This window comes from Scyliorhinus torazame, chromosome 1 (genome assembly GCF_047496885.1).
Source record: "Scyliorhinus torazame isolate Kashiwa2021f chromosome 1, sScyTor2.1, whole genome shotgun sequence".
Lineage (NCBI taxonomy): Eukaryota > Metazoa > Chordata > Chondrichthyes > Carcharhiniformes > Scyliorhinidae > Scyliorhinus > Scyliorhinus torazame.
In genome coordinates, this window is record NC_092707.1 from 135,246,640 (window position 1) to 135,263,596 (window position 16,957).

At 51.2% G+C, this 16,957-nt stretch overlaps 1 protein-coding gene across 1 annotated transcript in view; it reads left to right on the forward strand.

Annotated features, from left to right (window-relative positions):
• themis2 (thymocyte selection associated family member 2) overlaps positions 1-16,957 on the forward strand; it is a 203,486-nt gene that overhangs the window by 26,597 nt on the left and 159,932 nt on the right. Inside the window, exon 2 of the mRNA XM_072500872.1 lies at positions 12,721-12,861. Coding sequence (XP_072356973.1) covers positions 12,721-12,861 — 141 coding nt within the window. The remainder of the gene's footprint in view (positions 1-12,720; positions 12,862-16,957) is intronic.

Sequence of the window (16,957 nt, forward strand, 5' to 3'; positions counted from 1 at the left end):
CATGAACGTCTTTTTGCCTTTCCCAGGAAGTCCACATCCGGCGTGTCGCTCCCGACTTGGCTCCCAGCTCTGGGAACCGTGCTTCTCCGTAAACATGTGCGACTCCACAAGGCGAACCTGTTGGTGTAGAGGGTACACTTGCTCCACGCAAACCCCCAGTACGCCTACGTGGCATTCTCCGACGGCCGCCAGGATACTGTCTCCCTCAGGGACCTGGCACCAGCAGGTTCCACCCCCACACCACTCCTGTCGCCCCCGGCGTCACCCTCCCCTCCCCCGTCGCTCACAGCAACACCCCCCCAGGAAATGAAATTAACCTCCGAAGAACCTTGCAACAAGCAGTTACCTACGCCCAAACCGATGGTTCCGACCTTGAATATTTCGATACCGGCCTTTATATTTTCTCTGGACCTCACGAGCCCAATGCCAGCTCCAACGCAAACAGTGATGATATAGTCCTAGAAGACAACGATTCAGATGAACCTTTCACCTTGGCAGGCTACCCCAGTACCAAATCCGAACCACAACTAGACGTGTTGCACGTTGACGACTCCGACGACAAGTTCTTCGGATTTGAGGATCTTCAGCCCAACAGATATGACATCCTGACTCGTGAGTGCAGGATTATGCTGCGGCCTGACACCAAGAGACAGAGAGCGGTACAAACCCACAGAGAGCGGCCTGCTGCCACACAGAGCGTGGTCCATGCACCGCTCAGTGTTCCCAACTCTACGAAAGAAGACAGGCAAGACTCCATACCGCAGTTCCTGCATGAACAAGAAGTGACTCCAGTGTCACAAGCCTCCACAGCGAGCTCGTGGACAGACTCCACATTTGCAGAAACGCAAGACTCCAGAGCGCAGCCCTTGCATGAACAAGAAGTGACTCCAGTGTCACAAGCCTCCACAGCGAGCTCGTGGACAGACTCCACATTTGCAGAAACGCAAGACTCCAGAGCGCAGCCCTTGCATGAACAAGAAGTGACTCCAGTGTCACAAGCCTCCGCGGCGAGCTCATGGACAGCCTCCACGAAAGAAACAACGCAAGACTCCGACGCGGAGTCCTTGCAGGAACAAGACCATGAGCGCCGAGCAACCTCCTCTGACCAACTAGATGATGCAATTCTGCCATGCTCAAGTAAACAGCAAGAAGACTATGACAGTCTACCACGCTCCAGAGCACAGCAGGACGACCATGGCGGTCTATAATGCTACAGTGAAGAACAAAGTGACGATGACAGTCCAAGCCCAAATGAAGGACAACAGCAAGACAATGACAGTCCACCCACATTGTTTGCACCTTCAGATGAAGACTCTGACAATTTACTCAACCCAAGTGAACAACAAGCAGCTACTGAGGCTCTACCCACAGTATGTGAGACGAGTGACGACAGCATCCCACTTCCCATGCAAGATGTGCAAAGTGACAGACCTCAGCTAGTGTGTACAGAGGTACTCGACGATCACTGTGAGACCACTGGTGACTCCGGTGACACCATGATACTTCCACCCTCATTCGCTCGAACCTCTCCACAAGTCAATGCATTCCTGCATGTTCCAACTCCAGACATGCAGCTTCAAGAAATCTCAGCTGACTCCAGTTAACCTGCTAAGACTCCGGACGGGGAGCATCAACAAACCAACACTGACTCGGTTAAAAAAGACCAGACTCCAGATGGGAAGCAACCAAACGCCGACTCTGATACACGTAGGCCGGACTTTACTCCAGACAGGCAGTGCCGCAACCTCAGTGATGGCACGCTCAGGGTGACAGCAGATGCCACAACGACAGGAGATGGATCACTTAACAATTACACTGGGTCAGTATTAACAAGCAGCGGCTACAGTCCAAGAGGAATACACCAATATTCACCACAGCTATATCCACACATTTTTTCCATACCAGCAGTGCAGGCAATGACAGTTCATGCTGGACAAACCCAGTATTCAGGCATGCAGCAGCCAGCAGTCTATGCAGCATATTCTCAAACAGGCCAGCACTACGGATTGCCCACTAATGGAATCAAGACCGAAGGAGGACTAGCGCAAGCGCAATTTGCACTACAGTCTGGATGCCTTAGTTACTGCCCAGGATTTGCTGCACCCCAGCCTGGCCAGACGGCATATTCCTATCAGATGCAAGGTTCTAGTTTCACACCATCACCAGGTATTTATGTGAGCAGCAATTCTGTTTCCAATTCGACAAGCTTCAACGGTTCTCAGCAGGATCACCCTTCCTGCACAGCATGTGGCCAGAACCAGTATGTACAGTCTTATCCAACTTCAACATATGACACATCCATGACCTCGAATGATACTGTTTTTAAAAAAATATATATTTATTAAGAATTTTTTAACAAAATTTTTCAACCTTACAGACAACCCCCCCCCCCTCCCCCCCCTCCCCCGTAACAAAAAGAAAGAAAGCTCGCATAGCAAGACATGAACATGGCAAATCGATATGATACAGAGCTTTGTACATTGGATTCCTCCCGTACATGTCAGTTTTCCGGATCATTAATGCCTTTTCTTGCTCAAATGCCTCCCAAATAAACCCCCCTTCCCCCTCCCTCCCTCCTCCTTCCCCCCTCCCCACGAAAGATATCCCCTCCTCTCCCCCCCCCCCCCCCCGGGTTGCTGCTGCTGCTGTCCGACCTTCATCTAACGCTCCGTGAGATAGTCGAGGAACGGTTGCCACCGCCTGTAGAACCCCTGCGCAGACCCTCTCAAGGCGAACTTTATCCTCTCCACCTTGATAAACCCCGCCATATCATTTATCCAGGCTTCCATGCTGGGGGGCTTCGCCTCTTTCCACATTAACAAGATCCTTCGCCGGGCTACTCGGGACGCAAAGGCCAGAATGCTGGCCTCTTTCGCCTCCTGCACTCCCGGCTCGTCCGCTACTCCAAATAATGCTAGCCCCCAACTTGGCTTAACCCGGACTTTCACCACCTTGGATATGGTTCTCGCCACTCCCCTCCAGAACACATCCAGTGCCGGGCACGACCAAAACATATGGACATGGTTCGCCGGGCTTCCTGAGCACCTCCCACATCTGTCCTCCACTCCAAAGAACCTGCTCAGCCTCGTCCCCGTCATATGCACTCTGTGAACAACCTTAAATTGTATCAGGCTAAGCCTGGCACACGAGGAAGAGGAATTAACCCTACTTAAGGCTTCAACCCACAGACCCTCCTCAATCTCCTTCCCCAGCTCCTCTTCCCATTTACCCTTCAGCTCCTCTACCAAAGCCTCCCCCTCTTCTTTCATCTCCTGGTATATTGCCGGCACCTTGCCCTCTCCGACCCATACACCCGAGATCACCCTGTCTTGAATCTCCTGTGCCGGGAGCAACAGGAATTCTCTCACCTGTCGCCTCACAAACGCCCTCACTTGCATGTACCTGAAAGCATTTCCCGGGGGGAGCCTAAACTTCTCCTCCAGTGCCCCGAGGCTCGCAAACGTCCCGTCAATGAACAGGTCTCCCATTCTTCTAATCCCTGCCCGATGCCAGCTCTGAAATCCCCCCCCGTCCATCCTCCCTGGGACAAACCGATGGTTACCCCTGATCGGGGACCACATCGAGGCTCCCATTGCAGCCCTGTGCCGTCTCCACCTGCCCCAGATCTTTAGCGTTGCCGCCACCACCGGACTCGTGGTGTACCTTGTCGGCGAGAGCAGCAGTGGTGCAGTCACCAGCGCCCCCAGGCTCGTTCCTTTGCAGGACGCCATCTCCAACATCTTCCATGACGCCCCCTCTCCCTCCATCACCCACTTATGAATCATCGCCACATTGGCTGCCCAGCAGTAGCCACCCAGATTCGGCAACGCCAACCCTCCTCTGTCCCTACTGCGCTCCAGAAACCCCCTCCTTACTCTCGGGGTCTTATTCGCCCACACAAACCCTATAATGCTCCTGCCTACCCTCTTAAAAAAGGCCTTGGTGATCACAATTGGAAGGTACTGGAACACAAAAAGAAACCTCGGGAGGATCACCATTTTGATCAACTGCACTCGATCGACTGCATGTCCCATCGTTTGAAGTCCTCCTCCATCTGCTCCACCAGCCTCGTCAAATTAAGTTTATGTAGGGCCCCCCAACTCCTAGCTATTTGGATCCCCAAGTACCGAAAGCTTCTTTCCGCCCTCCTCAACGGTAGATCATCTATCCCCCTTTCCTGGTCTCCTGACTGTACTACAAAGAGCTCACTCTTCCCTACATTGAGCTTATAGCCCAAAAAATCCCCAAACTCCCTTAGAGTCTGCATGACCTCCACCATCCCCTCCACTGGATCCGCCACATACAACAACAGGTCGTCTGCGTAAAGTGACACTCGATGCTCCTCTCCCCCTCGGACCACCCCCCTCCATTTACTAGACTCCCTTAATGTCATGGCCAAGGGTTCAATTGCTAATGCAAACAACAGGGGGGACAGGGGGCACCCCTGCCTCGTCCCTCGATACAGCCGAAAATACTCCGACCTCGCCGATTCGTAACCACACTCGCCACCGGGGCTCTATATAGGAGCTTAACCCAGCTAATAAACCCTCCCCCGAACCCAAACCTCCGCAGCACCTCCCAGAGGTACTCCCACTCTACTCGGTCAAAGGCCTTCTCCGCGTCCATAGCCGCCACTATCTCCGCCTCTCCCTCCACCGATGGCATCATTATCACGTTTAGGAGCCTCCGCACATTGGTGTTTAGCTGCCTGCCCTTTACAAATCCTGTCTGGTCCTCGTGAATCACCCCCGGGACACAGTCCTCGATCCTCGTAGCCAGCACTTTTGCCAGCAACTTAGCATCCACGTTGAGGAGCGAGATCGGCCTGTACGACCCACATTGCAGTGGGTCCTTAACCCGCTTCAGGATCAAAGAGATCGTCGCCTCAGACATTGTCGGGGGCAGGGTCCCTCCCTCCCTTGCCTCATTAAAAGTCCTCACCAGCAACGGGGCTAACAGGTCTACGTACTTCCTATAGAACTCAACCGGGAACCGATCCGGTCCCGGGGCCTTCCCTGCCTGCATGCTCCCCAGTCCTTTAATCAGCTCCTCCAACCCAATTGGTGCCCCCAAACCAGCCAGCTCCTGCTCCTCCACCCTCAGGAACCTCAGTTGGTCCAAGAATCATCGCATCCCCTCTTCCCCCTGGGGGCTGGGATCTGTACAGTTCCTCATAGAAGGCCTTGAATGCCTCATTTACTTTCATCGCACTCCGCACCGTAGCTCCCCTTCCATCCTTGACTCCACCTATCTCCCTCGCTGCCATCCTCTTACGGAGCTGGTGTGCCAGCATCCGGTTCGCCTTCTCCCCATACTCATACGTCGCCCCTGCGCTTTCCTCCACTGTGCCTCTGCCTTCCCTGTGGTCAACAGGTCGAACTCCGTCTGGAGATTTTGCCTTTCCCTAAGTAGTCCCTCTTCAGGGGCCTCTGCGTATCTCCTGTCCACTCTTAAAATCTCCCCCACTAACCTCTCCCTTTCCCTGCCCTCTCTCTTCTCCCTATGAGCCCTGATGGAGATGAACTCTCCCCTGACCCCCACCTTCAGCGCCTCCCATACTACCCCCACCTGCACCTCCCCGGTGTCATTGGCCTCCAAATACCTTTCAATGCACTCCCTCACCCTCCCGCACACCGCCTCATCTTCCAGCAGTCCCACATCCAACCGCCACAACGGGCGTTGGTCCCTCTCCTCTCCCAACTCCAGTTCCACCCAGTGCGGGGCGTGATCTGAAATGGCTATGGCCGAATACTCCGTTCCCTCCACTCTCGGGATCAGCGCCCTGCCCAGAACAAAAAAATCTATCCGGGAGTAGGCTTTGTGCACGTGGGAGAAAAAAGAAAATTCCCTGGCCTGCGGCCTGGCAAACCTCCACGGATCCACTCCCCCCATCTGGTCCATAAACCCCCCAAGCACCTTGGCTGCAGCCGGCCTCTTTCCGGTCCTAGATCTGGAGCGATCCAGTGCTGGGTTCAACACCGTGTTGAAATCCCCACCCATTATCAAGCTTCCTACCTCCAGGTCCGGAATGCGCCCCAACATACGCTTCATGAATCCAGCATCGTCCCAGTTCGGGGCGTATACATTTACCAATACCACCCACGTCCCCTGCAACCTACCGCTCACCATCACGTATCGACCTCCATTGTCCACTACAATATTCTTGGCCTCAAACGACACCTGCTTCCCCACCAATATTGCCACCCCTCTGTTCTTCGCATCCAGCCCCGAATGGAATACCTGTCCTACCCAGCCCTTTCTTAACCTGACCAGGTCTGCCACCTTCAAATGTGTCTCCTGGAGCATGACCATGTCTGCCTTCAGTCCCTTTAAGTGCGTGAACACCTGGGCCCTTTTTACTGGCCCATTCAGGCCCCTCACATTCCACCATGTTATCAGCCGGATTGGGGGGCCTCCCACCCCCCCACCCCCCCACCCCCTCCACCCCCCCACCCCCCCACCCCCCCCCACCCCCCACCCCCCCCACCCCCCCACCCCCCCCCCACCCCCCCACCCCCCCCCACCCCCCCACCCCCCCCACCCCCCACCCCCCCACCCCCCCCCACCCCCCCACCCCCCCACCCCCCAACCCCCCCACCCCCCCTGCCGACTAGCCATCACCTTTTCTAGGCCAGTCCCGTGCCCGCGCCGCCCTCACCCTCCAGTCCCCCAGACGGGGGGCCCCCGCCCCGACCACCTCTTCTGTGTCCAATTCCCCCACGGCCAGTGCAGCAGCAACCTCCCCCCCCCCCCCCCCACGCTAGACCCAAGTCTAGCTCTTTTGCTCCCCCCATAACACTCCCGTAAGTCAGCTGACTCCTGCTGACCCCGGCTTCCCCCGCCATCCCATTGACCCCCCCCCCCGTGTGGGAATCTCCCCTCCTCCTCCTTCCCAACAATCAGTGTGCGCTCCTCCACTCCCCCCCCCTCCGTCCTTCCCTAGCGCGGGGAAAAGCCCGCGCTTTCCTGATCGTGCCCCGCCCCCTCCTGCGCAGCTCCTGTCGCGGCCTTATCTCATTTCCCCCATCCCCGGGCCTCCCCTCCCTCCAGCACCGGCACCCGCCTTCTCGCACAGTCTTCTCACCCGATCCCTTTCCCCATCCCCATCCATCACCCAACCCGTGGAGCATTTCCTACGCGTGATTAAAACCCTGTGTACAACAAACATCCAACATCCCCCCCCACCCCCCACAAACCCTCAGTTTGAGTCCAACATTTCAGTTTGGATAAAGGTCCACGCATCCTCAGCCGTTTCAAAGTAGTGATGTTGATCCTGGAATGTGACTCACAATCGTGCTGGCTGCAGCATTCCGAATCTCACTCCCTTCCGATGTAGCACCGCCTTGGCCCGGTTAAAACCAGCTCTCTTCTTTGCCACCTCCGTGCTCCAGTCCGGGTAGATTCGGATCTCTGCATTCTCCCAGCTGCTGCTCCGCTCTTTCTTGGCCCATCTCAAGACCCTCTCTCTGTCTGTGAAACGGTGAAACCTCACCACAATCGCCCTTGGTGGCTCGTTGGCCTTGGGCCTCCTCACCAGCACCCGATGTGCCCCATCCAGCTCCAGAGGCCTCGGAAAGGCCTCCGCACCCATCAGCGACTCGAGCACCGTGATCGCATATGCCCCGGCATCGGCCCCTCCACTCCTTCAGGGAGGCCCAGGATCCGAAGATTCTTTCTCCTCGACCTGTTCTCCAGGCCCTCGAATCTTTCCGCCCACCTTTTGTGCAGCGCCTCGTGCCTCTCCAACTTCACCGCCAGGCCCAAGATCTCATCCTCATTCCCGTCGACTTATTTCTGCACCTCCTGGATCTTTACCTCGTGGGCCTTCTGGGTCATCCCGAATCCTTCGATCGCCGACAGCATTGGCACCAGCATCTCTTTCCACAGATCCTCAAAACAGCGCTTGATAAACTCTTGCAGCTCCGGCCCGCATTCCGCTTTATCTCCGGCTGCCGCCATCTTGTTTTTTTCCCCTCGCTTCCCCCATTGCTCCAAAGCCGCTTTTTTAGCCGTTCCTCTTCTTGTCCGTACCATATACTGTGAAGGGGGACCTTGCTCTCACCTTCCCACACGGGACGTCTTCGAAAAAATTCCGTTGGGGCTCCTCTGGAGAGCCCAAAAGTCCGTAATCGCGGGAGCTGCCGAAACGTGCGGCTTAGCTCCGCATCGCCGCAACCGGAAGCCTCGAATGATACTGTTGATGGTACCTCTTCAACATCAACACCTTATCAGCAACAAGATGCCATCCGACAGCACCATCACAAACATCGAAAAAAGAAAGGGACTCCAAATCAGACAGCGAAGTGATTTGACCACTTCTTGGTTCCTGTGGCACAGGGACATTGATGGCGTTCATAACCAAGAGAGACATTTGACCATGATGATTGATGGTTTTTGGACTCACACGAATGATTTGGACTTATTGTTTAATCACTGTTCCCATGACTTGTATATACCTTACCTTATCTATCTGTTCTTTGTTCAATTTTCTCAAAGTGTACAGGAAATATGTAACATATAAAAAAGGGGGGATGTGGTGATGTGCATCAATGTAAATGCATGTAGGCTATCTAGACACTAGAGGGAGCACGAGAGACATCACAGACACACACTCAGCCAATAGATCAGTTAGATAGGACACGACCAATGGACATTCACAATACACACAGAGGTGACACCACCACAGGAGGGCATTATACCAACCCATATATAAAGGACACCACACACATGATCTGCCTTTTTCCAGTGGAGACAGTCAGTGAGTAGAGACACAGGGTTGATTCAATATTACACCCACCACGTGGATTGCAGCAACTGGTTAGTCAGTCTGGGTAGCTATAGTAGGATTAGCAGTAGTGTCGAACGTGAGTAATAGAAGTGTAAATAGTTTAATAAACGTGTTGAAGTTATATCCACATCTGAACCTTCCTTTGTCAAATGCACCACAAGGAAGCCGCTTATGTTACACCGAGAACATAACAAATCATGGGCGTTGCCGCAGTTCGAGCACATCATGACGTCGGCGTCCTGATGCTCTGCGCATCGTCGCACATGCGCAGTGTGGGTGTCAGCCGCTTTGTTATCCCGTTCGCATCGCGCATGCGTGGGGCCCCGGGAAAAGCACGCGAAATGGCCACTTTCATCAATGCTGAGGCGCTGCAATCGGGCGATGGCCTGCACACTCACTGCCTCGTGGGAGGAAAATTTCTAATTTTCAGCCGATTTGTACTGGGCATAGCGATTTTTGGCATGCTCGTGCACTGTGCATGTTTCACTCGCAACTGGCAGGGTCATATGCTTGATTTTCAGTAGCTGCTCTCTCAGAGGATCAGAGTTAACTCCAAAAACGATTTGGTCTCTGATCATGGAGTCAGCAATATCACCAAAGTTGCAGGACAGCGCTAGCAGGCGGAGGTTAGTTAAGAAGGAGTTGAAAGATTAATCTTTACCTTGTAGACGCTGTTTGCATATGTAGCGCTCGAAGATTTCATTGGTGTCCACTTCACAGTGACTATCGAACTTGTCCAGGATGGTCTGAAACTTTGTCTTGTCCTGGCCTTCGGTGAAGTGAAAAGAGTTGAAGAGTTTGATGGCTTGATCACCCGCTGTTGAGAGGAGAAGCGCGATCTTCCTTGCATCAGATGCACCCACGAGGTCTGAAGCTTCAATGTACAGTAGAAACTTTTGCTTGAATGTCCGCCAGATGGCACTGAGATTGCCGGAGGTCCTGAGCTAGTGAGGAGTGTGAATCTTCTCCATGGTGCCGGGATACATTCGCTGGTTGTCACGGAACGAACTGAGGTAAACCACGTATATTAAGCAGTCTCCTGGTATCATGATGTGTTATATACTCTGGGATAACACAGGCTGCAACCGGATGCAGCTTTAACCAAAAGATACTCCAGACCTTGAAGTTAGTTCACTCTGATTTATTGAACCAGTAGCACAGTTAGCACAGTTCTCTATGAGTTCGACTCTCTGCTAACTTAAGTGTGGTTACTCTGCCTGACTGAACCAGACTAGCTCTTAGCCACGTGCTGGAGGTGTGATACTGTACATACACCCTGACTCACTCTGTAGATGTTCATCAATGGAAAGAGGCGGAGTGTGAGTGCCTCCTGCCTTTTATCGTGAGATACCACCCCTGAGTGTCCTGCCTACTCATTGGTCATGTCCTGTTCTCTGTGTTCATTAGCTGCCTGTCTGTGCCTGTCCGTATATCATTATCTGCATGTCTGCATACCATGACAAGGTGACTGTGTTGAGTTTGCACTTTCTCCCCGTGTCTGCGTGGGTTTCCTCCGGGTGCTCCGGTTTCCTCCCACAGTCCAAAGATGTGCAGGTTAGGTGGATTGGCCATGATAAATTGCCCATAGTGTCCAAAGGATGTGCAGATAAGGTGGGGATTCTGTGACTTTTTTTTGTTCCTCTGAGAGCTGTTAATTAAATGATAGCCTTATTAAATTCCCAGAATATTAGCAAAAACCTTATTGAGATTGGGAACGAGTCTAGGTTGTTGCTTGTGTGAAGCATAAACAGCCACATAATCTATATTAGTGTCACAAGTAGGTTTACATTAAAACTGCAATGAAGTTACTGTGAAAATCCCCTAGTCGCCACACTCCGGAGCCTGTTCGGGTACACTGAGGGAGAATTCAGAATGTCCAATTCACCTAACAAGCACATATTTTAGGACTTGTGGGAGGAAACTGGAGCACCCGGAGGAAACCAATGCAGCCACGGGAAGAACATGCAGATTCCACACAGACAGTGACCCAAGCCGGGAATCGAACCCAGGTCCCAGGCGCTGCGAAACTACTGTGCTAATCACTGTGCTACCGTACCGCCATAGATTTGATGGATCCAGTGGTCTGTTTCTGTGCTGTAACTACCATGCAATTGCAATTTAGTCATTGTCAAAAATGCTTTACATAACCCAGATTGTCTCAGGTTAAAGCTAAGTAGCTAACTTTTCAACAAAAAGCAGTGAAGTGTCCAGGTTTTCTTCAAAAGTCATTTGACCTCTGATTGTACCTTTACACAAAGAATGGTAATTGTGTTTTGCTGAGAAATGTGCATTCTCATTGGCTAATTCTTTTCCCTTTCCTCATGATGACACTGAACATCACAGCCAGATCTGGCAGTGAACACAATGCAAGCAGCAGCGTCCAGCTATTGAGCAGGAAAATGAGCCCTGGGTGATTCCTCCCCTCTGCATAAAGAACTATCATGATTGCCCTGGCTGAGATTAGCTAGCTCATCACAGATCAGGAATTGAACCAGAAACTCTTGAATCAGGCTGGCAGTTGTTCCCATGAGATAAGGTTCAATTTGAACCATTACCATTTCTAATCATATTGCCCACCCTAACATTGTGACAAGTATCTTAATGTATTGTTATCGCTTTGTTCCCTGGTTCAACCACAATTCTGCGCTGAGTCAAATGATCACAGCAAGGCTCACTTGTCATTGAAACTTTGGGTTAAGGAACAGGAAAAGTCACCCACAAGTTCTGCTTTCTAAAGAGTGAATTGCAACAGCAACTATTCACTTCCTCTGAAAATGATAGCTATATTAACTATATTAATACCCAGTCCAGAAATTGTACAAATATGGTCATGGAAATAAATTGTTTCATTGGGCTGGTCAGCTTAGATAGATTTTAGACACATGCTGTTGAAGCTTTTCCTCTCAAACTCATCAAGACGGATATGCAAGAATGCCAGTTGTAAAGAGAACAACAATTTGTACTGCATGAGAGGAAAGTGCTGATTGATTGTCAAGTGAACAATTCCTGTACCGATCGTGGTGCCTTTTCAATTAAACAATAGTTTGGGGGAACGTTATTCCCTCGTTGATTCCCCATCCCAGTGCCTTGACCATTAGAGTTGAACTGCCTGGTTTGAATTTAAACAAAGTTTGGCAATTAATTTTCCCTGGTGCATTTCCCAAGGTAATGCCTCTACCACTCAGGGTCCACTTGCCAATCAATCGGTCCTCTCTTCTCATGCAGTATAAATTATTGTTCCCTTTACAATTAGTAATCTTGTGAATCTATCCTGATGAGTGCAAGATGAAAAGCTTCAAAGCAAGTCTCTTTTATCAGCAATTCTCAGGGTCTGTCCTACCAAACAACTATTTCTATTTAAAATGTTATATGCATGATTTTGCTTCTATGTTGTCCTTCTCTCAACCACCTCACTTCTGTCCTGTTTTTGAACGCTTGTGTTTTCTGCTACAAACGTATCCTGCAGAATTTAAACACTATCTGACATCCTTTGACTAATTCAGTATGCAGTGAGAATGGAGAACTATGCAGTTCCCATAACTTGATCTTCCATGTTTTGCTATACATTTGGCAGATTTTCAAGGGACATTGCGAAATAGTTTCAGTGAAACGTCCTTTGAGAGGATAAAAATAATGGTCAAAATGCACAGAGGCAGGAAAGGTTTAAATTCCTTAAATACTATCTTCTAATGCAATGGTTCTCAAACTTGTTTGGTTGAAGGACCCGTTTTCAAGTGAATTAACAAGCACAAGCCCTCCAACACCAAGCTAAATTTGGCAGGTGACTGGCGTGATGCTTTTAGCTGAGTCCATCTCATGATACTTGGGCAAAGCTCCACTGCCAAGGCATCGTACATTGAATGTTTTGAACTGTTACACTCTCAAACATCACTGATCTTCCTTTTTTACTGAGTTCTGTTTATCTCCCACAGGATCAGTCTATGAAATATCAGGAAACGAATGCTGCTTGTCAACAGGAGATCTCATTAAAATAATACACGTTGAGCTGCAGAAGATTGTCTGTGAAAATATGGACAATGAAAGCCAATTTGACCTCTCACTAAACTATTCAGGTACTTTGTCGTTCTTGAGAGGACACCATTACTGTTCCACCTCGTTATTTTGTCATGATTGCTGTTCAATATTTGTGATTTCTACTTGAATTTTTCAGTGAGACCATGTTTTGGTTTTTATAAGCATTAAACTGGAATGTCTTAGGTTTAAGTTTTCCAAATTTTATAAATATTGAACTGCTCCTGCATTGGCTATGCAGGCTGCCTTATAAAAGATTGAAACACTTTGAATATTGTCCTGCCTGAGCATTAGGCCACGTATCCAACAACTCCAACACTGAAAATCTACTTTTTCACAGAGCGGGTTATCGCTTCAACAACAGTTGCTAATGAAGCAGCGTTAGGCATCGTTTAATATAGAATTAGATCAATATTTGAAGAGGAAAAATACAGAAGGATTCAGGGAAAAGAGCTTCAGCCAAACTCAATGTCCATCTTCTATGCTGTTAATCTTTATGATTGTTTGACTCACCAGAGTAACATTCCCAACATCAGTCATGCTCTTGTCTCTCTGATTACAAATAATGCATTACCTCCAGATAATGATGCCTGTGTTTTACTCCCATTAAGAACTCGATTTAAAACCAAACCTCAATTCCATTTAGGATCCTGGTAAAAGAAAGGAAATAACAGGAAATACTTCTCAGCAGCAATGCTTGGTATACAGTGTACCTGGCTGTAGTGTTTTCACCAGACGTCATGTAGCTTCAACTCATACCCCGGCTGGCCATGTCACAGCCTTGATTGCTGTCATGGAGCTGGCTTGTTCACAGTCAGTGAGTAGAGTCTCAAGACAAGAGGGATGCAATTCAGGAAGTTTCTGTTGCAGCTATTCATTACCACTTAGAGTTTCTCCTCCAAATCACAAACCATCCTGACTTGGAAATATACCGGCCTTCCTTCATTGTCATAGGGGTAAAATCTCTGCGATTTCTACCCAGCGCACTGTGGGAGTACCTGTGGTGGTACGTATTAGGGGTAGAATGGTACCCTGTGATGCCGAGAGGCTATTGGTAGACAGACACTGGGTCCTGATTGGATCTGCCGTCTACTGGCTCCACCCAGTAAGGCGGAGTACAAGAACCCAGGTTCTCCCAGCAGCCGCATTCTGTAACTGAGCTGCTGGGGAACAAGTCTGCTTAATAAAGCCTTCGATTGACTTCACCTCTTCTCATCTCATGAGTAACTGATTGTGCTACAATTTATTAAGCAGACTTAAAAGACTATGGAGCTCCAGATTGCCCCGGAGTGTCTGCGAATCAGCCTCCATCCAGCAAATTCAGCGGCTGTATTTAAACACTGGCTAGCATGCTTTGAGGGATACCTCCGAACGGCCCCCGGCCGGACCACAGAAGACCAGAAAATGCAGGTCCTGCATTCCAGGGTGAGCCCAGAGATCTACACGCTCATCGAACACACGGAGGATTTCCCGACGGCACTCACCATGCTGAGAGGGATCTACATTCGGCCCGTAAACCAAGTCTACGCACGCCACCAACTCGCGGTGAGACGGCAATTCCTCGGAGAATCGCTGGACGGGTTCTACAGCGCGCTGCTAATATTGGGAAGGAGCTGCAACTGCCCATCGGTGACGGCTAACGAACATACGGAACTCCTAATCAGGGATGCTTTTGTGGCAGGTATGACCTCATCCCAAATTCGCCAGCGACTGCTGGAGAGAGACTCACTAGAGCTCACGGTGGCACGGGCCCTTGCGGCCTCCCTCGATGTGGCCTCACAAAATGCTCGCGCTTACGCCCCCGACCGCGCGACAGCCCCTTGGGCTCCGTGGACCCCCGCTGCGACCGACTCCCCGGCACCGCCCACCGCCCCATAAGCCTGCGCGGCCAGAGCACCAGACCACCCGGGGGGCCCCGCTGCTATTTTTGCGGGCAGTCGAAACACCCCCGACAGCACTGCCCGGCCCGCTCGGCCATCTGTAAAAGTTGCAGCAAGAAGGGGCACTATTCAGCGGTGTGCCAGTCCCAGGGGTCGCTGCAATCTCTAGGGGAGAACGGGGACAGCAGACTCAACCCCCCCAACGATCCATGTGCGGCCAACGGGCGCCGCCATTTTGGGTCCCGGACTCCACGCGGGGGGGGATGGGCGCTGCCATCTTGTGGCCCTCAGGCCACGTGCGATCCATGGGCGCGGCCATTTTGTCCGCCCCGACCGCGTGTGATCCGTGGATGCCGCCATCTTGGCTGATAGCCAAGGACCCCTGCATGGACGGCTCCACGGGGCCTGAAGAAAACGCCCCGATGCAGCAACCACGACTGGCTTCGGTGACCCTGGACCAGTCGCGGCCCCGGACGCTCCAAACGGCAACAATGATGGTGCTGGTTAACGGGTACGAAATGGCATGTCTGATCGACTCTGGGAGCACGGAAAGTTTTATCCACCCGGATACGGAAGTCCTCCTCCAGAACGTCACTTCTGACCTGGCTGGCAGCCCCAGGACCCATCTTGCTCCGAAAGCATGTGCAGGCGCACAAATCGGACCCGTTGGTCGCGAGGGTTCATCTTCTCCATGCAAACCCTCAATACGCCTACGTGGCATACACCGACAGCCGACAGGACATGGTCTCCCTGTGGGACCTGGCGCCCGCCGGAACTCCCCACACACCCCCAACACCAATCACCCCCTCCCTCCCGCCGGCGCACCCCACGGCCGCTCCCTTCCCGGGTGGATCGGTCCTCCTCCCGTGCCCACCCAGGAGTAGTGAAACAGGAACAAACGCTCCCAGAGTGCCCGAGCCAGCACCTGCACCACCACTGGGGCTGAGACAATCGACAAGGACGACCAGGGCACCCACTCGACTCGTTGAATCCGCGTGGCAAAGCAAAACCTGTAAATAATTCAATAGCCCAGTAAAGCGGCAGTGTAAATAGTTCACCGTTGATATCAATGCATAGCCACTGTGTTAAGGGAATTCCAGTACCAGCTTTGTAAACCCCTACCACCATGCGACCCACCACCCCGCCGGGTTCTTTTTTAACAAGGGGTGAATGTGGTGGTACGTATTAGGGGTAGTACGGTACCCTGTGATGCCGAGAGGCTATTGGTAGACAGACACTGGGTCCTGATTGGATCTGCCGCCTGCTGGCTCCACCCAGCAAGGCGGAGTATAAGAACCCGGGTTCTCCCAGCAGCCGCATTCTGTAACTGAGCTGCTGGGGAACAAGTCTGCTTAATAAAGCCTTTGATTGACTTCATCTCTTCTCGTCTCGTGAGTAATTGATTGTGCTACAGTACCTTCACCATACACACTGCATTAATTCAAGGCAGTGACTCACCACCATCTCTTCAAGGGCAAAGAGCTAAGGGATGGGCAATAAATGCTGGCCTTGCCAGCAATGTCCCACATCCTGTGAATGAAAATAAAAATGTATACAGCACCTTTAACAGTGAGCAGGAAAATTTGATACGAAGATCTGTTCATGCCGGCGGGATCTGCTAATCCATCGACAGCACACCCCCACCACAGGTTTCCCAGCGGCGTGCGGTGGGTCAATAGGAAATCCCATTGACAGCAGTGGGACCATAAGATCCACTGCTGAGAAACACACCGCGGGGACGCCAGAGAGTCTTGCCCACTGTGTCAAAGAAGAGAGATTAGGCCAAGTAATCAAAGAAGTGCATATTAATGAGCTTCTTAAAGGAAAAATAGAGAAGTGGAGAGAAATTTGGGAAGGAAATTCCAGTGCTTAGAGTGCTGAACATAGAACCAGGGAAGAAGGAATTTGGGGATGTACAAGAGGCCAGAATTGAAGGAACTCATCCTTGGAGTATTGTAGGGCTGGAGAAGGTTGCCAATAATTTTTCTGTTTCTTCTCTTCACAGTTGCTGCCTGGCTTGCTCTGTATTTCCAGCATTTGTTTACATTTAATTGTACTGCAACTTCTCCCTCACTGCTCCAAACCACTGACTGATAATGTAACTGAAAACTTCTTATTGTTACTTTGATTTCATAATAATCATAATAATATTAATCTTTATTACTTTCACAAGTGGGCTTACATTAACACTGCAATGAAGTTACTGTGAAAAGCCCCTCGTCGCCACATTCCGGAGCCTGTCCGGGTCACAGAGGAA